At 43.9% G+C, this 23,496-nt stretch overlaps 1 protein-coding gene across 8 annotated transcripts in view; it reads left to right on the top strand.

The window, feature by feature from the left end:
* Positions 1 to 832: 832 nt before the first annotated feature.
* ephb3 (EPH receptor B3) overlaps positions 833 to 23,496 on the top strand; it is a 58,647-nt gene continuing 35,983 nt past the window's right edge. For all 8 annotated transcript variants that reach the window (XM_022738806.1, XM_022738855.1, XM_022738830.1 and 5 more), the window contains exon 1: positions 833 to 1,587. In XM_022738806.1, coding sequence (XP_022594527.1) covers positions 1,524 to 1,587 — 64 coding nt within the window. In that variant the 5' untranslated portion in view covers positions 833 to 1,523. The remainder of the gene's footprint in view (positions 1,588 to 23,496) is intronic.

Below are 23,496 nucleotides of genomic sequence, written 5' to 3' on the forward strand. Positions count from 1 at the left end.
TGTGATGATGTCACTTTTCATACTCACAGAAAATCTCTACATGGGCGAGGCGTCTTTTATTTTTTAAGTTCGGGGTAAAAAAAAAGTGTCCGAGAGTGTCCAACCTGCGCTGTTTCCTGAGGTATTTCAGAGCTTTGAAGAAAGTCTGTAGAAGAAGAAAACGTTTTAGTCGAGGTACAAAAAAAAAAAAAAAAAACTCAGCAGAAACTTCCTCTCTCTTTTTATATGAAAACAGAGCGACCCGCAGGGGGGCGCTGTGTGTCCACGTCTGTGCACGAGCTGGGAGTCCCAAGAAAGGCAAGTCAGAATGACACGCTGCAGAAACAGATGAAATAGAAAGAAAAATAAGACCGATTTCATATTTAAGATGTTAAATTAGGGCTTGAAAATCCTTGGAACAAAAAAATGCAAATGTGGATCTAAATCAAAAGTTGCTGAAATGATGACAAAAATATGAGTTTATTCTATTTTTGTCTCAGACATGTTTTAAGTGAAGATGGTGTATGCTGCTGTAACTGTGCGGATAGAAGAAACAAAGGCTGCTCTGGGAAGAAGAAGTAAAAAAATAAAATAAAAATGTTGTGAATGCAGCCTCGTTTTGAACACACGATGATTTGATTTTGATAATAACTGTGAGACTAAATGATTGTCAAGGTACTAGACATTTTTTTTCAGTGCAGCTGCTTCAACCGTAACCCCTCCTCCTGCATGGTGCCCCCCTGGTCTCTCTCTCTCTCCCTGCTCTCCTCTCTCGTCTCTTCTCTCTCTCTCTCTCTCCTCTCCCTCCTTATTCCTCCACAGCCTTGTGCTTCATTCCAGTGCACAAGCCGAGCGAAGCAGACGGTTCACGCAGCAGCCAAAGCTTATAAATTCGCTCAGGGAATAAACATCTATAAACCGCGCGGCTGTTTCTTTACGGGAATAACACTTGATCGTGGACGCATGTGAGTGCGCACATGCATATAGCCGGGACGATACACCATGGTTCTGACACAAGTGCGGCTGTCTCTGCCTCTGCTCCTCTGACCACAGAGAACAAGAAAAAAGAAAGAAGTCTTTGGATCTCATCTTGAAGCCTGGTGTTTCTTTTTTCTCATTGACTCTCAACGAAATATTGCTGGAAATATTCTCCGGATGGTGACCACGGGCTGGACTACCTGTTTTCAGCTGAGTCGCTCAGTGCGAGGGGAAGGGACTGGAAGACTTGCGCCCGATACCTTTTCTCTGGTTTGATAAAGCACGTTGGAGATCACTGAAAGGGGAGACGGGCATATTCAAACATTTTATACCAAGGCTGTTATTACCTCTGAACTCTCACCTTTACCTGTTTTTTTTTTGGTGAATGGGGGTAACTCTGGTCCTGGAGGCTTGACGCAGCTGGGACTGGGACAGGGACGGGACTGGGTGCGTGGAGCGTCGGATCACCCACCTGTGTATTCCCTCTCTCTCTCTCTCTCTCTCTCTCGCTGTCTCTCTCTCTCTCTCTCTCGTGGGTCTATTTACATGTCCGACCTGACTGCTTTATGACAATGGATTACTTTCTGCTTTTATGCAGCCTCTTGCTGCCCGTGGTGTCCGCCGTGGAAGGTAAGAAATTTCTTCTTGTGATTGTGTTGTGTTGCATTGCAGGATAGCCTAACGCGTATTATTCCTCCATATATCAAGAGAGCCAGCACCCATGCCTCTGAGAGGCTGGGCACCGCGGTGGGTGAGGCTCCGATATACCCCCCCCAAAACCTTCATTTTCTATCAGCCCCAAATTAAAACCAACGTTTCATTTTCAAAGTGGCCATCTGGTTCGTTCTGAGGGATCGCTTAATGGCATTATTGCCTTTACGCAGCCAGGCGCTGTGGCCCGTACAGGTTTCAATACACTATTGTTGTGCGCGTCAACCAAAGCTCATCCATTTCAATGGTAGTTGTGTATTCTTTTTTAGTAACATCAGCTTTTGCCGGCTGCTGCTGCTTTCTTCCTCACTTTAAGGAAATTAGCTCCACACTGTATCTCATCGGGGAGTCGCGGACCTAAGCACCCCCCCTCCCTCCAAGACACTTTCCCCCAGGTCGGCTGCGTGTATTTTAGGGCTATGCGAGTGTGTGGCCTCTTGACATGTGGGCTATCAGTTAAAGTCCAAAGTAAACTCTTGAAAAATCCGATAGGAGTCTATTTGATAGTCGGTTAATTTAGAAGAGCTGTAAAATGATTTTACAAAATGTACACAAAACCGCAACATATCATTTAGTAAATGAGTTCATATTAACTACCATTCATTTATCTGTGTTCATTTCGATTTTTTTTCTAGTTTTGTCAATGTTTTTTTATTCTCTCAAGTGCCATCAATTGCTTATTTCCACTTCTATTCCGCTGCAGTTTCTATAACAAAGCCGTTTGTTTTAGCTGAGTGTTGATGTTTTGCCGTGCGTACAATCGATGGGAAATTCAAGCCATCTTTTTTCTCTCTCAGTGAGATAAGTATCCCACTCTTGCTTTATTTCTTCCCTACATTTCCCAGTGTTTCCCTCTGCTCTGTTTGGGGAAGGGAGAATAAGGAGCAGTGGAAATAAGGTTGAAAGGGGCCTAAAGCTTGAACTATGAATGCTGGAGCTCAGGCGAGGCTCCCGGTTGGCTTGTGATGCCAGTAGAAAAGTAGGACAGTGGGCCACTGGCTCAGTAGACGCTTTTCTCTCTCAGCTTGTTTCTCGACCTGTCCGTACCTTGTCTGAAGAGTTGTTGTTTTTTCTCTCCCTTAAAGTTAAAGCGAAATACGCCTGTCGTAGAGTTGAATCGGATCAATTATTTTTCAACGCAGTTTTTATTTTTTCTCCTTGACGTCATAATTGGAAATAAAGCAGAAATATCAGCGACTCGGCTGCTTATGAAGAAAAAACAATTAATAAACGAAATCCCTTCAAATCAATATTAGGTTTTTGCAGTTTGCTACAACAGCACCCTGCGAGCGTTGGACCCGAGTCTCACTTTTCCAGTGTCTTGACCCTGATGTGAGAAAACATCCGTGGGCCTGCTCGCCAGACTGAGCAAAGTGCTGAGAAGAGCTCACGCTGCTTCGTGATCTCTTCATGAAATCTCCATTCTGACTACACGGCTTTCCTCGCCACTGCTTCCTCTGCCAAGGACCAGGGCTGAGAGAAACACGGGGATGAAAATGATGCTGTGTAAAGCTTATCTGATAGCGGTTGTTGTTTTATTGGTGGCCCTTGATAACAGGGAGAAGGAGTATAAGCTGTATGGTGAGAGTCCCGGTAGGAGTCACTTTACTCGCTCATAGATCACCAGCAGTCAAACTGCTTTTTGACATAGCATCAAGTGCAGAATTAATGAAGGCCGTGCTCTGCAGACAGATGGATTGTGCATTGCATTGTAATTGTACGATGCCAGCTTTCTCTGAATAAAATGATTTTGAAATTGAATTTTGGCCCTGGGACCCCCCCACACCCCTCCTCGGACCCCTGTCAGTGACCCCTGCAGGTCACCGGACCCCAGTTGGGAACCACTGACTTAAAACACATGGCTTGAATGGATGAGTGGATTCTTGTTGTGTAGAAGTTGATGGGGTAGAGAGAGATAGAGAGAGAGAGAGAGAGAGAGAGAGAGAGAGAGAGAAGGAATAGAGGGAAAGAGAGAGAGAGAGATTGGTGTTTTTTTGACAATAGCAGAGACTTGGTTGCGCACCGGCTTCAAGTTGATGTATTTCGTTAGAACAATCTATTCCCTACATAAGTGATGCCATAAATTGTACCCGACTGACCTGGCAGGGGGTTTACCTAAGCTTTTAATACAGACGGGTGATTTATGGCCGCTGCTGGGACTTCTTTCTGGGATCTCCGGGTTTATGGCAATTTAGGGAGAAACAAGCGGCCTGGCTGGGGGAAGTTTCCCCGGCCCCACCGTGCGTCTCTCCGGGTCCCAGGGTCACACAGCCCGGGGAAAAAGCTCTTAATTACTCTGTTTTCTTTTCTTTTTTCTTTCTCCCTCTTTTTTTTTTTTTTTACTTTTTGCCCCCCCCCCCCCCCCCCTCCCTAAATGGAGATGTAATAGTTAAACCCAACGTCTTCAATCTTGTGAATTTAGTTTGCTTTTAATTAATAAATTATGGGCCTATTACACTCTGGGTCTCGCCTGTTTCAGAGTGCCACAGTAGCTGCAAACATAAATAAGCTAAACAAGCGCTTGAACCCAACCACTCACTTTACCTCACTGAGCTGTCTGAGCGCTTTTACTTGGTTAAAATGAGGCCCAACAAAGAATGACCAGTTACTTTGCGCTGAACTTGTTATTCTTGTCATAATGGTTCTTTTGTGGCGATAATAATGTAATGTCCAGGTCCTTTTTTGTATTTGACTTTTTCCTTTCCTTTTTTTTTTTTTAATTTGGATATTAAAATGTGTTGAAAGTGTCCATTAAATTTTGATCAGGAACTCTAATGCCACTGCAGGTGTTTTATATTATCCTTCGATCATGAAATTTATTATGTTTTTTTGTTTTGTTTTGTTTTTTTTTCGTCAAAATGATAAGTCGGTCGTTGCAGTGCTGTTGAGGTCAGGGGATCCTGTGGCCTCGGTGTGTGTTAGGCCTTGGGCTGTTGGACCTACAGCTGCTATCGGTGTGCTGAGGAGACAAATTGCGTCGATGACAGTCCTGTGTAGCGCACAGGCGGTTTGGTTACTCTTCGGTGTAAATTACTTTTGATGGAGGAAGGAAGCACAGGGGGGGAAAAGAGAGAGCTGTATACGAGCGCAGGCAGCATAATGATATTCAGGTCAGGCCAACGAGCAGGAGACCCACGTCGATGCCGTTTGTCTGAGTTTATTGTCTTTTAATGCGTTCCTGTTGTGCGTAATGGGATTGAAGTGCTTATGCTATGCTTAAAGACGATGTATCGCTGTTTCTTATCTATAGTCTACCAGCCTGTTAAGTTTCTGTTTCAACTTGGGTTTCAGTGAAAAAAAAGTTGCCTGTGTATTTAACGTCTGCTCCGTTCTGCTTGCACTCGAAATGTAGAACCTCTCATGATGATTCCCACTTGAATAAGCCTCACCTGGGAAAATTTTCTGTGTAAACTAAGACAAATGGGCTTTTATGGCCGCAGCTCAGGGCTCCCGCACTCACCCTCCATGCCCCCCCCCCCATCCCTGTTTACGGCGGTGTATTTCGTGGAATGATTCCGCGCAGTCAGGGCCTTTGAAGCGCACATGTTTATGTTTTTATGTGGGTGAGATCACACCTCCACAGGAGCTCTCCTGTGCCTGTTTGCAGTTGGCACATTTTCTCATCAAACTCCCGTGATTTATTCTCTCTCCTGTTCTTTCTTTAGCAGAGGAGCTCCCCTCGCCGTCATCATCATCATCATCATCATCATCATCATTATTTTACTATCAATATAAAAGGGCGTTGCTCGACAGTGGCAAATCATATAAGTAGGGGGGCAGGGGGGTTTGTAAATTATTGTTTCCAGTTGGTGATCATCAGGCAGACATCACTATTACAGAAAGAATTCATGTTAAGAAGAGAAATACAAAATAATAATAATGATTTATCTCCTCTCTCACTATAAACCTACTAGAATGCCATAAATGATAAATATGCGTAAATTCGATTCCCACTTAAATAAAACATGCCTCAGTTAAATGTAGTTGAGGGTATTACGTGATTTAAAAGGGATCCTGGTAAACTGATGTATTTTTCACCCCTAATAAAAGCCAAAGTACTGACCCGTGGCGACTTAATTGATTGATATGTGTTGCCTCTGATATTAATATTAAAAAGTAGGCTACAGCACGTTATTTGGACATTTGGAGGGTCGTATCTTGCTCAAACACAATTAACATTCATGACAAAAGGAGTAACGGGGCCATTTTGTCCGGCACACTTGCTGTCCGAAGGCCTTCATCCGCCAGAGCTTTATTTAAGAGCGCAGCATGTGTGGCCCGAGCAGGACTCGCAGTCAAGCTGCAGGATGCGTTCAACTTTACTTCAGGAGCTCTTCTGCATAACATTCAAAAGCAAATTACTGAACAAATGTGTTTAGGGTCACAATAGACGTGACAAAGGGGGCTATTAGAGGTGGCCATCACACAAAGCATTTCAAGGGCCGAGTGGAAACCTGCTAAAGAGGCGTGGAAGTGAATTTGCAAAATAAAAGCAAAGTCATTTTGGCAATTCTGCTAATGAATCATTGTGGAGGTCAGTATCTATCTATCTATCTATCTATCTATCTATCTATCTATCTATCTATCTATCTATCTATCTATCTATCTATCTATCTATCTATGTAATTTATTTATAGGCATAGCCTACTTTATTAATTGGATTATTAGGTTCTTCATCTTAGAAAGGTGGTCGTATAAAACAGAAATAAAGGATTTTTTAATAAGAAGAAATAATAGTGCTGGGAGAGTGCTGTAATAAGAGATAGTCGCACAAACACCCACACAACACACACACACACACAGTGTACAAAGTGTCAATTGATGCGGTCATATTGATCGGGCGAATTAGCGCTGCTCAGCCTCTTAAAAGCGCAGAATCAGGTTTGATGCGGGAGACTGCCGAGCTGTCTTCTTGCTAGAAGCAATTACCAATTCATAGGGATATTTATCAATGCGTCCTGAATCAATTTGCAGGGTGAAGGATGACTTGTGCATTAGCCGCGAGAGCACATTGGGCACTAAGGGTTTCTGTTTTTCCAATGTAACAGTTATGATAATGATAGTAATAATAACAACAACGATAAAAATAATAATGATAATAATAATAATAATGATAATTCATATATTAAGATTTAGTTCGGAGTAATTAATTTATTTTATGAGCAGGGAAATACAACAGCAGTTCCAGTATAAATATATAAATATATGTTTCGTATGTATATATTTATATATATTTGAAATAAATATATATCCTGTATTTTCAATACATATATATTTAAAATAATATATATTAAAAAATAAAAGTAAATCGAATAATAATGCTCATATATTGTTGTTGTTATTATTATTATTATTATTATTATTATTACATTGGTACATCAGTCAACTGTTTTTGCATCTCACCATAAAGTGTATGTACAATTTAAATCGATCAAGACTTTTTGCCTTCATTCATCACATTTGCACTTGTGCTTCCCATTGGTGTTACCTTTACATTTCTAGTATTTGCTTGAGAGGAACAAATTGGCACAACAATGCAGACGCGTCTCAGCATTCACAGATTTGCACTCATTTCAAAGCGTACACGAAGAAGAGAAACCATAAAGACATGAGAGACAACAGCAGTTCCAGTCCATCACGCTCACCAGTATCCTGGCATCTTGACCTCGACAGGGATCCCAGCCACGCAGTAGGTCATATGCTAGGCAGCAGCCATGTTGAACAGATGTACAGTGACTTAGGTTCAGATTGGCGTAAGGCGCTCAGGAAGAAGGGGGAGTGGATGACGACATGTAGGGAGTTGGGGTGGGATGGTATGGGGAGGGTGGAGGGGGGGGTGTGTGTTGGTGGTGGCTGGGATATGGGGCGGATTTGGATCAGAGACCTAGAGTGCAGCAGAGCTGACAGACTTTACAGATGCAGTGGGCCTGCGGGAGTGCTCATGTGCACCATCCGATGGGTCATAGCTCAAATGGCGGCGCGGAAAGATTCACCGAGCTGGAATTTCACATGTAGGCAAGCAACAGCCGTGTCAGGCCTGCTGGGTCCTTCACACACCAGGAAGCAGGATGACCAATGAAAATAAGGCTGCAGGGAGGAAAATGTGGATGTTGTCCATTCAGATTTGATTGTGTAGAACCGTGCTGTGGAGTCCCTATTGAAGATGAGAAAATATGACACCCGGGATGTTGTCAAGTCAAATCCGTTTCACTGTATTTGTTTAGGGCTTTGCATCATAAAGGCGCTCTGTAGCTTGGCTTTTGGAGAAAACAGGATCAGCAGGGGTAGAATACAAAACCGGCATTAGAAATATGAAAGCAACTAATATTGTTATTACAGTAGCCTGATACAGTATGTTTTGTAGGCTGTGGATGTGAGTTTACAGTGAACTCTACCTGTAGTTGAATCCTACCAAAATCAAAATAGTTGTGGCTATATGCGCACAATAGCAACAACTCTAAAGAGCTAGTGCTAATACTCAATTCAGCCATTTACATGACACCGTAAAGAGACACCAATCTAGTGTATGTGACATACAGTAACTGTGACATGAATAATGTGATCACAGGTAGAGAAATGTGATTAACTTATGCTATAACTGCTCTCTTCTACTCCAAGTAAAGTCTGAGTACTACTCTTACTGTATTTTACCACGTGTAACGCTTGCTTTTGCAAACATAATCATACTAATATAGCTGTGCGCTGTGTTTAAATTGGCGCTTCCTTTCTCCCAGTGTTGTTTTAATTGCTTTAAGGTTATATATTTGCGGTCATGAAACAAGCTGTAGCCAGCAGTATGCCACAGTGCGATCTCCTAAGGATATTTTCTGGACCATTTCCAGAGCTGTATGTGAGAATGCAGCTTGTGCGTATATGGCTGTTTTGTATATGGCATTTGTGTGTGAAGTCCATCCTGGCATCTGACAGAGGGGCCTTGTGGGATGGCAGGTCTTTGACACCCACTGTCGAGAGCAAGCAGGAGAGGGCGAATGTGTCTGGGCCTGCCCACCGCACAGACACACTGCTGCTGTCTGCAGTCAGCCATGCAGAACAAGGGAGAGAGAGCGACGCACACGCACACACACAGACACACACACACAGACATGGGGAGTGAGTAAGAGGAAGAGAGTGAGGGAGATTTTGAGCTAACAGGGAGAACAAGATGGGTGGTAAATCAAGGGGGTAAGAGTGTGTGTGTCTGTGTGTGCTTGTGTGTGTGTTGCTGGAGGTACAGTATGTCAAAGTATGCACCCTCGTCTAATGAAGGTGGTTAGAATTTTTTTTATTTTTTATAAATGAGTTATATAATGGTAGCATAGAGAGATGTAGATGCCATCCTGTGTATTAGTCTTTGTCATTAATAAGAACTGAGGTTCATCTTGAAACTTAATAACACTGATATATTTTGACAAATACTTCTGACAAATACTCATGTGAATCTTGTCAGACTTATTTTTCCTCTTACAGTTTGATTCCCTGCTATTTTTCTGTTGAAACACATTCACAAACTGTTAATTTTTTTTGGTCATGGGAAAACCCGACATAGTGAAAGTTTTGCGCGTGCAAGTGTGTGTGTGTGTGGATGGTTCATGGGTGTGCCACATATAAGCTCACTCACAGAGGGATCTTCTCTCCATACCAAGTTATATTAATGGCTTTCAAAATACTGATGAAATGTCTGACATAATATTAATGGCCATAGGAGTTGGCGTTTTATTGGCCCTGTCTGCACCGGATGTCCATAAAAAGCAGCTGAAAGTACCATGTGTCAAAACGACCAGATTATAAGTGAGTTAGGACCCCCTGTGTTTTCCACCCACACTCAACCCATGTCCTGTGACCCTTACCCAGAGGTCACATGGGGACCTGTTTGGATGATTTAGATCGAGGGGGGTGGGGGGGCTACTCTCCAAGGGTAGTCTTATTGCTTCACAACAATAGCTGTCCTAGCACAATCAAGCTCCAGGGGTTATCCTTTTCCAGTGGCGAATAAAAATACTCTGAAAGAGGATGTGTATATTTAGAGAGACCCACTGCGGAACTTTCCACGGCTCGTTGACACATATAAACACTCACACAAACACACCGGGTCAAAAGCACAGTCGGAGACCGGGTCAGTGATGTGCGCTTGACTTTTTTTGTCGTCGTGGACGGTCCGCAGATCAGTTCTGCCGTCTGCATGTAGTACGTGGAGCACTTGTGAGCGATGACTAAGAGCCTGTGCGGACATGCGATGGCCATTATGGCTGCTCGTCTGTTGGCAAGCACAGAAATGGCAGGCACTGGAGGTTTGAAGGGTGGAGTTTAAGGGGCGAGGGGGGGGCTGACTTCTCCTAGCAGCAGTCTGATCCACCTCAGGGCCTCCTCCCACAATTTCTTTACGAGCTACAGGCTCTTGTAACAAAATTTGCCGATGGAGCAGAAAAAGATCTTTGATATTTGACTTTAAAAAATGGCCTGTTACATCTGTCTGGAGAGCGAACGCCGCTGTAAAACGGTGTGCCTTGAGGGGGAAGAAAGGCCACATCACCTGGTTTCAGCCTCTGCCAGTCTTGTTAAATATAAGAAGAAAAGAGAGATGGGGGATATGGGGAGGGAAATGTCTTTGTCGAGTTTAACCATAGCTGGGTGGTTGATGGTGGGACTTCTGGAGGCAGAGGACCTAGCCACAGGCCCTGTTCACTTCAAGAGCAGGAAAACAGCCTTTGCCAATTTTCAAAGAGCCATCCTGAGTAAGCTCACGTGTGATGATAGGAACGGCTTCAAGGGGAATGCTGGAGTCATGACTGATGTGATGAGCTCAAATGTCCACTGTAATCAGCCATAATGCATGTGTGAGAACAAGAGTGTTTGAAAGGTGTATATTTTACTTGGTAAGGGGCCTGTTCACGTGGAGCGCAGCGTTGCAGCAGGCCGCTATTACACCTTATTCTGGCCCACTTCTCATCCTTGGTGTCAAAAACACTCGCCACCTGCACTTCATCTACACTTCAAAAGGCCCGCAGGCAAGAGGAGGGCTCCCCACTTCCATTAAATATTTCTCCCTTTCTCTTTTTGTCTTCTCGAGAACAGCAGCAGGCTTAACCAGACCCCTGCTCTCTTATCAACAGTGCACCAAATTCAATCTTAAAGACGTCCTCCTCCTCTGCGCAGCTCGCACAGGTTGAATCCAACACATTTCAGTGGCAGCAGCGCCGATCACACGTGACCTTTTGTCAAGATATTTACATAATCCCCATGGTTCCACGCTGCAGTCTCCTGGAGGCACTGCCAGCTGTGAGGAGCATTTATTTAACCTCTGCTCAAGTTAAAATGGAGTCTCAGTGACATAGTGACTTTAATGTTTAAGTGAGTGCAATATTTAGAGGACAATGAATGGAAGGTTAAAAAGCTTTACTTGGGGAAGTATTTCATGGGGGCAGTCTAGCAGATGTGGAGGTGTTGGTTTTAGTCTTTTGTTACTCAGATGGTCCTAACACTTGTCCATTTGGTAGAGCTGTTCATGACAGATAGCTATAAATTGGTGTGTGTGTGTGTGTGTGTGTGTGTGTGTGTGTGTGTGTGTGTGTGTGTGTGTGTGTGTATGTGACACAGATACACTCATGATGTGTGTTTTCAGCAGCAGACGGAGGATAGGAAGGGAGGCCACCCTGTGGGTTTGCCATCAGCTTCAGTCAGTTCACAGAGCTGTTCCACTTTTAAAAGAAAGTCTGTTCTCCGGCAGACTTTCTTCCTGTTGAAAGGACGGTGTCTGTTCTCACTGCAAGTTAACTTCACTGAGGAGGAAAACATATATTCATATATGTCGTGGAAACTCAAATATATAGATTTCTTTATGTGTGGGCCTGTGGTGAATGGTGGTTGTTAGCTGTGATTTTAACAGGGATTTGACAGTGAGCGCTGTGAAGGACTAATTGCAATGAGCCAGATGAAAGCAGCGGACAATATAGGCTGACCCCCTCCCTCTGTGCCAAGTCAGGCCATAAACAGCTTTCCTTTCCCCTCTCACACCCTATGGAAATCCCTTCTGACCTCTCAACACACACACACACACACACAAACTGAACACACATGAATGGTGACAGTTGCTTAATCACACAGCCATACACACACATGCACACATCACCTCTGCCCAATACACATGCACACGAGGCCCCCCTCTTCCATGAAATCCTCACCCGTGCACCCACCCGTTTCTTAGGGTCAGAGCCCACATCCACATCCCCTCTGCTCCTCTGCTAATGAATCAATCAGCTGGTTCCATTCATTTCATTGCTGTCAGACCCCATCGATCAGCCCCTTTCTCCCCCGTCCCAACAGAGCAGCGGGGGAGCTCAGAGATCGAGAGGAGAAGAAACATCTCGACAGTTCAAAGACTCTTAATTTCTTATCCGCTTCGCTTCCCCAGAAATATGGCGTTTTGATGGTGTGCAGCAGCGTGAATGTGTGTGTCTGTGCGAAATGAAAGCGAGAGAAGGGATTAAAAACAAGATCAAGAAAGGCAAGACGTCTTCTCTTGGAGTTTATATGTGGTGTCTGACCTTCCTTTTACCTTTGCGAGACTAGCGTGTTAGCACTGTGGATTCCAACATCGCAGGAAGGCCAGAGATAGCGGGTGGCGGATTTCAGCCAGGTGCAAGCTCATTCATTTCCATTGATGCCCCTTCCTTGCTATGATGCATAAACCGCCCCGCCCTACTCTGGCGTTTGAGCCTCTAGCTTGGCGAGGTGAGCCGTGTGTATGGTGGGTCCAACTCTCGCCACGCTCCACTCCCCCACCTACCGAGTCAAAGTCAGAAAGGTTATCAGTTATTAAAGCAAAGTTGGAGCTCTATATGTGTGTGTGTGTGTGAGGCCACGCAGAGTGAGGGAGGGAGACAAGAAGAGAGGGTGCTCATTTTCAAAAGCCACTGTTTATTGGCCAGCCCATTCATTTCAAAAGGTGTTGAGAGAAGCAACTATGGAGGCCAGAGGTTGCAAGGAGCCAAGGTCAATTGAGTTGAGGTTAGGGGAGAGAAGGGTGGAGAAGAGGAAGCAGTGTGACGAGTGGAGTAACAGAGCAGCAGTAGGTTCCGAGATTGTGAGATCCATCTGAGCAGAGAAACTGTAATCTCCTGATTTGGAAATTTGCCACCAATCTATCGTCCAAGTCTGCACTTTCACACCATGCAGCTTCCTTCCTGATACAGGGTTGTGCCTGGGAAGGGAGCTTCACCTTTCCACCAGTACCTTTGACTATCTTTTACCCACGGTCTCGGTACCTTGCGCGCACACATGTACTCACATTGGACCCAGATGAAAGGTCTAGGCTTTGATGCACTCAGAAAGGAATCTGCAGGCAGGTTTTTAATGAATCTGACAAGGAAGCCAGTGCCAATCAATTGAAACATTGTGCGACGATTTCAAGATGCAATCTCCGATAGTGTCAGAGAAGGTGAGTAAATGGCAGCTGGAACGAAATAATTATAGTTGAACAAAAGGCATAGGGAGCGAGTGAGTAAACACGAATCTCATACGACTTGAGATTGCAAGCTCACCAACAGTGGAGCATTGTGGTTTTATTATCTGATGACGGTTAAATGTAGGAGAAATTCAAAGCTTTGTTAAGCCAGGTTATCAATGGGAACAAAGCACAGTGTACCTTTACAATGTTTGGTTTCTTGTCATTGATTTATAAGAACCTATATATTTGATTGCCGTTTGATTAGAGGAAGTCTAACGTTGTGCAACTGCAGTGGTGATTTGGCACAAGTTAATCAGGTGCCACCAACTTCAAGGTCCCTGCATGTATTGTGCCAGCCAGACAGCCTGGCGCTTTGGCCTGCCAAAGAGGAAGAACCGAAAGGTTCAAGGCTTTCCAACAAAAAAGGTGGGCATTAAGCAAAAATCCTGTGCCGACAAAGCTTTCTTTTATGTGGTGTTTACCTGCCCCCGTTTTTTTTTTTTTTTTTTTTTACCTCCCTGCCACTTTCTTTGGCCTTGTCCCTTTCCCAGCCTTGCTCTTAGCCTATGATCCATCCGCCCCCTCTCTATAACTGTCATTCTAGCCCTTTGTTCTTTCATCTCATCCTTTTTGTCCATCGTTCTGCCCTCTGCCCCTGTTCAGGTCCCTCTCTGTGACTGCAGCTTATCACAGTTACAGTAGGTCCTAATTGCAGTATTATTTTCCCCTCCGTTATCTCATGCCCTTGTGGTATCAAAATCCCAGCAGTGACAGTAAACAGCTGGGAGACAGATGCTATTTACTGCTTGGAGACCCTTTGTTGTTGCCTACTACTTGATAACGTCTTGACTGTCAAGATGACTTCCCCTATTGTGTGTGGAGAGAGGAAAGTCTTAAGTTAAAAGGCATGGCAAACGCACGTCATCTCTGATCATTCCACTGACCTGAATTGTTTTCTGTATCTCACGAAGGCCAAATGGTTTTCTGTATACAGAGCAGGGAAGCAAAAAAAAAAATTAGGTTCAAAGACTGACACTTAAGTGACAGGTCTGACACGCACTTTCCTTTCAACATGTCATTGTCACCCTCTGCTCTTTTTTTTGCACAGAACATGTCAGCTTATACAATAAAAAGATTAGAGCAGAGGGAACGGCTACATAAAAGAAAGGCAAGACTGCCTCAGTAGGCTGTAATGCAATATGTTGCTTTAGCTGGCAGAGGGTGTCTAAGAGTGAGTCGCGTGAGGTGTCTGGGTTTTAAATACCTCAGCCAAACAGCTTAGTGTGAAAACAATCGACAAGAGACATGAAAGTGTGAGCGAGAACACACAGAGGGGTCAGATAACCCCTGGCCAGATGGGGATGGGTCAAGGGAACAGGGGAGAGAGGTTGTGTGTGTGTTGTGTTGTTGTGTGGGGGGGTGGGGAGGGGCGGGGGGGGGGTGTTGCAATGTTTGTGCCACTAGTGTTAGGAAAGGGATACAAAAGCATTACCCTCTGTGCCACTTTTGGCCTCTGTAAATCCCCAGGGGTGCAGGAACTAAAAGGGTGGTGATGATTAGAGATTCAATTTGGCTTGCCATCAATCAATGCCACCAAGACAGACAGGATTGTTGCCGATAGCCCATCCTTGCAACCAGATTGGGTTTGTGCCACTTGGGATTCACGCCCTTTTTTCACGCTTTGTTAATTAAGCGACCAAGCTGCCCCTGCACTTACTTATTTATGAATCTTGGCTTCGACCGGTGCTGAAGACCACTTATTAGTCCCATAATTAGTCCATCACTAATGGCCCTGCTTCCAGACAATCCATACAATCTCAATCGAGACCGCCGACCCCCATTCCGTCTATGCACACACGCAACCATAACATCCATGTGACCTTGACATTACACAACCCACGTTGTCTGGTGTTGTGTTTCTGTGGTACTGGGTAAAGTGCCCCCATATGGGATAATGAGGCAACACTTAAAAAAATCAATTTCCATCTCCGTCTGTGTAAGTAATTCCTCACCTGTTCATTAACCCAAGAATAGAGGCTGGATGTTTTGAGCCCCCACAGTTATTAGATATGTAAGAGAACCTGAAGGAACAGAACGGGAGGTTTCATGTTGGTGAAATATTAACACTTACCCAGAGCTTGAGAGGGCTATGCAGATTCCACTCCTGATTTATTGATATGTGTGCATTACTTTCAACAAGAGCATGGAAATACAACAGATGTGTACTGTTGACTTCATAACACCTTTTTTGAATGAAGTATGTCAGTAGCATGACATCATTCTTATAGCCCCAATCTTATAATTACTGTAACTACCAATCAGTCCTGCAAACACTCAGCCCAAAAGCCTTTTTCCCTTCCTTTCAATGAAGTCACTGTTCAGGGTCAGTAAGCCCATCCGCTGTGGCCTTGTGTGGTGCGGTTTGAATCCCATAAACACTGGTCCCGAGTCAGATTTACTGGCCAGCAGCCCTGGGGATTCATTTGTATTCTACCCACTTTGGCTGTTTCAGGGTCAGGGCCGATGACTAATCAGGTCACTGCTGATCCACACCCTGCGGTCGGAGCATAACCAACCCCACCTAGCTCACTTGGACCACCAAGAGGTCTGGCTTGCGTATTTGTGCGTGTGTTGAAGGTAGATGGAACACATGTGAGCTGGATGGAAACATACTGATATTTTTGGTGCATCTCATTTCCCATGTCTCCAGTTTGGGGGAAAAAAAAAACCAAACTGGCACCTCGTTGTTGTTTATTCCCTTCAGATTGTATCACCACAGGCCACAACAGAACTGAACCCAGCTGAACACATGTGCTAATGGGTGAGTTTAGGCATAAACACAGGGATTGTTATTTTTTAACTGGGTAAGTTTGCCGACGGCTGTGTTCTAAGGATCACAATAAGGCAGGTGGGTAGTTGGGGTAGGGTGGGGGGGACTTCTGGGGAAGTTATGAAAAAGTTAACCGTTGCGTCTCTTGGACAACCCTGGTGCAAAACAAGCTTCCTCTCATTTGTGTTTACTGCAATGTGCATGTTGTTTGAAAAGGCACAGAGAGAAGTAAAGAAAGACAAATCTGTTGCTCCCTGCAGAATTGCTTCACTTCCAGAAACCACTGTCTCTTGTCTTTTCCTCTGAGGCACAATTTATCCCATCAGCCATCTGTGGTAGTCAGATTATCCAGATAATATAATTTCAAAATGGAATGGGCAGTCAAAACAGCAAAGGTTAATCTATAAACTAAGTATTGTTTGTCAGCCTGACCTTTTTAACCAATGACCTCTTGCAGATGTGTGAGCAAAATCCTTGTCCTTTTGATCTACTTAACCATCTTCCTGTGAAAATGTGGCACCTTTTAAAATACTTGTGTGGTCCTGTTGAAATTCCCAGATGACTTTCTGTTTCCACACACACACACACACACACACACACACACACACACACACACACACACACACACACACACACACACACACACACACACACACACTGCCATTCAAAATAGAAATTCATGTTTTCGATACAGGAAAATATGTGTGCACCGTGTGTCAGCACATAAATCAATGGATGCCTGGCGGCCTTGTGGCTACAGCTACTGTGTGTGTGTGTGTGTGTGTGTGTGTGTGTGTGTGTGTGTGTGTGTGTGTAGTGGTGGTATGGGGGTAATTGGTGACACAGCGCTCCTTCCACACTGCCAGTTTTAGTTACACATCAATGAACGGTGAATAATACATTAGCCAGGATAGCCCACAATTCCTCCTACGTATCCCGTGAGAAAGACAGAGGGATGGAGACATAGACACATGACAAAATGAAAAATATCTACACTATATATCTCCTATAGAGAAAAAACAAGCTTGAGGAGAAAAGATATTTAACCTCGAGCTCCTCGTTCCCTCCCTAACCTCATTTGTCAACCACATCACTCAGCCAAAACATCACACTTCAACCTACCTCACTTCCTGTTTAGATAGTGTCCCTCCTCCCTCGTCCTAATGCACAAGCAGCTTCTTTCCTTTAGATTTATGCTGCTGTTTAGGAGCTTTAAGGACAACACAGCACCTTCAGATGAAAGAGGAGTCGAGGCATAATAAACTCTAGGCCAGTCAGCTGGCTTGGGTTTAGCTGACTTGCTGAAGTGTGTGAGGGTCCTTGAGCGTGGACCAGTGATGCAAGTGGTTCTGTAATCATGGTGCGATTATTTCAACATCCATCTTACTAGGACAATGACAGGATGAGTTTCTGTTTGTGTATGTGTGTTAGAGAAAGATAGAACGCTCATTTAGTCTGTATCTATGTCGCCCTGTGCGGTGTGAGTGTGTGTGTCTTAGTGTGTGTATGTGTGTGGATCTTCTGCATTCAGGGACTTGTATCCTTGCTAGTCTTTCACTTTCTGTGCATGTGTGTGTGCATATATGTGTATCCGTGTGTGTGTATGTGTTACTAACCGCTGTATGATTTATTCCCTCTTTCTCTGGTGTTGCTGTCTGGGGCCTTCTGTGTGTCATGCCAATGCGCAGAGGTCTTTATGTAATTGAAGCGGGCCTCTGAAAACCCCCTGCCATATGGACCCCAGCAGCCTTGGATGCCTGTCTGTCCATCCGTCAATTTCTTTTAATTGCCCAGAGCCAGGATTCTGTGCCACGGCTATCTATCGAGTGGTTTCTCCATAGGTTAAATACATTAATATGTAATAAGGTTTGGGACCTCACCAATCCCTGACCATGAGATTGACCAGATAATGCTGAGCTGGGCTGAAAACAGGTGGAGTGTGGATGCTGTAGTCTGGCTGTAACTTTCCTTATACTGTCATTTTCATCCCCATTTGATTTACAACCTCATTTCCTAAATGTGTTTCTCAAAGCTGCTACCAAATTACTCGTAAAATACTAGGTGGTGCTACTTCCCCTTTTACTTACTTTATTTGTTTATTTGAGAAAACATAAGTCTATGAACCAAAAACAACCCTTCATTGTCCTGATATCGTGTCGTTGAAAGCAACAAGTTGTGTATTGTTTGCAGTATAAATGTAGTTATTGTTTTGTGTGATAAAGTTTATGTCCCTGTGTAGTGTAAAGTTATTAGTCAGGCTCCTGGAATCTTTGTGGTGTATTGTGTATTTTGGAGGTTAGAGTTTGCCAATCTCCACAGCAGTTATTTTGTTTATTTGCGCTAATTATACTAAAAGAAATGTGCTAATAATTTATTGAGGCAGTACAACAGCTCGTACCTTTAACAGCCAGAAAGTTCTTCTCCGTCTTCTCAGCTCTTATTTGCTCCCTTCAAATTGCATCATCCCTCTGGAGTCACATAAAGTCTTTGTTGCATCTGTTGTGAGAATGTTGCAGCTGATGTTCGCATTTTCTCATATCGTCTTGCAATGCTGGCAGTCCAGGAAATGAAGCCTATTCTGCAGCACTGTTACACTTACAAGAAGCCCACCTTGCAGGAATATAAGCTACATGGCTAATATGTAAATGTAACGCACATGTAAGGTCAAGCAGATATTAGCATCGACATGGCAATGTTTTAAGCTTTTTATTGATGCTCCCGACGTCCTCTCTGTATGCCCGTCTCCTGGCTGGTTCATTACTGGTGCTTTTAGCTGCTAAAGAGGTGAAGTCCATTTGCACAGAGGAGGTCTAACAAGTCAAGTTATTACAGCAGCCAAGTGTGAGATTAATTAACTCAGTGGCGATTAAGAATGCCGCTCTGACAAGAATCTCTGTGGAAGCGAGGGGTTGTGCGAGGGAGAGACAGAGAGTGAGAGCGACACGCAGATATTGTGAGAGAGAGCTTCCACTCCAAAACAGATCAACGCGATTAATCTCACACAGCCGTTTGTGAGTATGTGACATCGAAAAACAAAATAGCCATAAATTATAATGACCCCCCCCCCCTGCACCTCTTACTCTAAATTAATGATGCCAAATAACAAATAAACACATTTGTCTGCCACCACCCACTTCAGAGATGAAATAAAAGCCTTGTCCCCAAAATAAATGCATGAAGCCTTTTCAGTAATCAATCGGCAGCTGTTTGTCATCATAGATCATTAACCGTTGTCCACGGTTCAAAAGAATGAAAGAAGGGCAAGACAGAAATGAGGTTGTACCCAGCTGTCTCATGCAAGAGAGCAACGCCACTGCCAAGGTTTTTGCGGGATGGAAATTTCAACTACTTGACTTCAAAGCTGGTTAGTGGGTTAAAGCCAGCAAGCATACACCTAAGCAGGAGTAAAAGATAAAGAATGGGAGTGGTAGCCATATGTGTGAAGGGAGAGACTGTCATAAAGGTGGAGACAAAGGAGAAACTGAAAAGAAAGGGAGGAAATAAGGAAGGATTTGTGAGGGAAAGAGAAGAAGAAGAACAAAAGTAGATGACCTGCCCAGTTTACTTTGCCCGGTGTTTTATATAAACAGCATCTGGTGTCTGAGCCATTGTCCCTGTTCCTGTTTGTATTTGTAGTGTCTCATGCTACATTAGGATTTTAATTGTTTTACATAGAGCACCACTCCCCAGCCTCTTTGTACGCATTTGTACAGAGAAACAGATATCTGTGCTTTTATGTGTATCTTTCTGCGTATGGGTTTGCGTGGCTGTTAGAGTAAGGGTGTGTGTGTGCACATGTGTGCAAGATCATCTTAGTCACACCGGCCCGCAGAGCCCTGACCTGGCGAGCTGCATTCCTAACTTTAACGGCCCTAACCTCTGTTTTTGTTCCCAGTGTCTTTGACCTGAATGGTTAATGACTGGGCAGGCAGGTAAACTGTAACAAGCCCTCTGTCTACTTAATGAGCTGATGTGAGAGGCACCAGCCTGCCCGCAGGGTTTCCACGTCACCTGCTCCTCCTTATCCTTCCTTTAGAAAAGAGAGGACACGGTAGTGGAGGTGCAATGATGTGTATGCGTGGTGGTGATGGGGGTATAGTGTAATTACTCATCTCCTAAAATTCCCCATCTGCCAATTTTTTTTTCTTTTTTTCCCACCCTTTTTTTTTTTTTCTTCCTCACAGGTAAACGAGGGCATACCTGGGAAATTAACATGACTGGTGGTGATAATTGACTTGATAATTACCCCGCAACATCTTCATAAATCATCAGTGGTTGCTCGATGAGCCAAAAGACGGCTTTTGGTATGTCTAGCTGCAGTCCCCGCTAATAGGATAGTCCCCAGCTTCTACTCTGGTTCTGTTTTTTGTTTATTCTGTCTGTGCAAGTTTCCGAAGAGAAGCAGAAAAGAAACAAGCAAACCTCAAAGACTTTTGGTCTCTACCACTGCGGTTTTTTTAAACTGTTTTAAAGTAATTGGAAGCCACTGGCATGCGGAAAATGCGGACCGCGTTGGGGCTTTGCCCCTCAATGCAGACACACAGGCAGCTGTTCCGGGTGGAACAGGAAGTAGAGATCTTTAATTAGATTCAACACGATCATTACATGCTGCGCTGGAAGTGGATCGTAAGGTGATCTGATATGTTGGCAGATGACTGTATTAGGAGAGACTGCATTAAGAGAAACAATGGTCGAGGGAGAGAGAGAGAGAGTGTGTGTGTGTGTGTTTGTGAGAGAGACTCAGTGGCTATTGAAACAGAATGGCAAAGCTGGGTGCTAAGCACTTTTCTTGTGGTGCGCAGCCATTCAAAAAGCCACGGCTTCTATTCAATGCCCGGTTCCAGCTCTTTCTAGGCTACACCCCCAGTGAACAAACAGGATTTGTGTGTGTGTCTGTGTCTGTGTCTGTCTGTGTGCACCAGTCTTAATAACATGTCTCATTTTCTATTTGTATGTGTGTTGGTGTTATTATTGTTTAAATAATGTATTATGCATAATGTGTATGCATTGGTATTATGTAAGTGTACAGTATGGGTTTGTGTTCCCATGTAATTGAGTTCTATTTGTTGAGTCAGCCATTGCTGACACACAAAATTGTCTGAAACCTGCTATTAGAGCTGTGAAGTAACTGCTCACGCACAAATCGGCTGCATAGGCAGCACAATAGCCAACCTCCTATTGAACAGAAGAGTGTGTATGTGTGTATTTGTGCATATTTATGCTTCTAGTGCCTCTGAGACACTCAGATAATCGCACGCTTCCACCCTTACAAGCAAATACTCATTCATTCACACAGGTGAGTGTGTCCACGCACACACAAACACCATTCTCTGCACCAATGCAATATTTTCATTGAAATTCACATGTGGGTCCCCCAAGGACAGTTGCCGCTATCACATTTTCATATATTTGGTCCGGTGCTATCTTCTACACAGTCTGTTGCCACAGCTATCGGGCTGTTATGAATGGAAGCCCTGGTTGGCACAGGGACAATGGAGGAGAGGAGAAGAGGAAGAAAAGGACAAGAGAGAACAGAGAAAAGGACAGCAGTGAAGTAGACGATGGCTCCCTGGCCTGCAGTAAGGCAATGAGCAAGAACAGTTCCCATCAGGCTGCATGTCAAACACAGACACTTCAGGCAAACACACAAACATACACAGGATATTGTAGATGTCTACACACAGACACACACTCGGTCTCTGAAGGCCGCTACGTGTCAGCATGCCAAAAACACAGTGGCAATGAAAGAAGTGCAGGGGCTGTGGGGAATACAAGAGAGCGTCTACCAGCTCTCCATCCTCTCCTCTCCCTCCTTTTCTCTCCTCTGTGTTCTCTCCTCCCTCCTGCTCCCCCCCCTTTGTTACCTTACTGGCCCCCTTTGCCTTTCATTCCCATCTCTTTCTCTGCTTTGTTTGCTCCCTCTCTCTTTGTCTCTACTTTGAATATCTCTCCTTTTCTTTTGCACTCCCATCTTTTGCTCCCCCCCTTTTCTCCCCTGTTATTTCCGTGACTTTCTCTTCCCCTTTTTCCTCTCTCTCTCTCTCTCTCTCTCTCTCTCTCTCTTTCCACTTTTGCTGAAATCTGTGGAGACTTACAAGCAATGTTGGTATAAATGAGTGTGTGCTGAATGACTGCCACACCCAAAGCTGGGAATCTATCTCCCTCTCTCTTTCTACTCTCCTCTCCCTCGCTTATCTCGGCAAATAAACCCATATTCAATAGTTATTTCTTTTGTGCTGTGGCTGAGAAGTAATGTATTGAAAATGCAGGAGACTTTCATTGCCTTTTGCATCTCGCTGAATGACATTTTAACAATCTGTTAATGGACACACGCTGACCTTAGAGATCAAACCTGTGATTTTTTTTTTTTCACCACAAGGCCAAGAAGGTCTTTGCTTTAACAAAAGGGCAGGATCTGTAGAAATGTGACGGGTGGTCGATGAAGGTAAAGTTTGAGGGCAGGTGTGCTAAATGTGACTGGGATGGAGTTAACGAGTCCTGACACTCACCTGTCACAATGTTAGCCTGCACCGCTAATTCCCAAAATCCCTCAGAGAGGCAGAGGCGCCAGGTGAATTTGTGCTCACAGACAGGCACACAGGCACGGACTCACCTAATGCTGGGATGCTGTCTTTCTTGAATAAAAATACATGTAGTTAGTTCGATAATTTCCCTTTGATTCAACTTAAGTAGGTTTTTTTTTCTTTTGCAGATTCTAACATTTAAACAAGACTGTTCAGTAAGAATGAGGATTACTTCAAGATTAATTCAATCATAATCTATCTTTCCCTCTTCTCATTTGACCTTTGAGGCGCTTCATATTTATTAGCATCTCACATGATTCTTATCAGGGTTGTGGGCTACAGCGGGCTGCGTCTTCATTAGCCACATCCACTGTGGAGTCGTCAGAGGATTCTGCAGGTTTGGCAAGACAAAGCAGCAAATCAAAGAATATCGGCTCTGCTTTATCGAGTTAGGGTTATCGAGTAAATTACTCCACCGCCCCCCTTTTATGTCTTTCTCTTTGTAGATGAACATATAATGAGGCAATTGTTGAACATCAGTAACAAGCTTTAAATAAATGCCAAAGTACACCGGATGAGATGGATAGATAGAGAGATGTGAATTTTTTTTTTTTTCACCGTGTCAGCAGAATTGCTGCAAAACTCTGGTTGTATTAAAATTAGCTAAAACTCAAAAACAGTCTACTAAATAATGTGTCAAGAGAAATTTCATTTTCACTCACTGATGTCCTTTCTTCTATAGCTTTTGTTTTTATATGGTATACTTCACTGTCTGCACAACAGAACAGTCTGCATTTTTTTCACTTCTTTCTACTGACGTGCCCTTGAGCAAGGCTTTGAACCCCTGCCTACAAAAAGAATGCTTTGGTGGAAATTGAATAAAAGACACAGGGTGCAGTTTTTACAGTATATGTTATAAATAGGTGATGTTGAAAGCTAGGTAATAGTGGAGCTGATGTTGGGACGCGTGTTACCTGCTTGTTATTTTGGTATGTGTCAAAGAAGTCTTTTTATAGAAATCTGAAATGTGC

This window comes from Seriola dumerili, unplaced genomic scaffold (genome assembly GCF_002260705.1).
Source record: "Seriola dumerili isolate Sdu_G_001 unplaced genomic scaffold, Sdu_1.0 BDQW01000002.1, whole genome shotgun sequence".
Classification (NCBI taxonomy): Eukaryota; Metazoa; Chordata; class Actinopteri; order Carangiformes; family Carangidae; genus Seriola; species Seriola dumerili.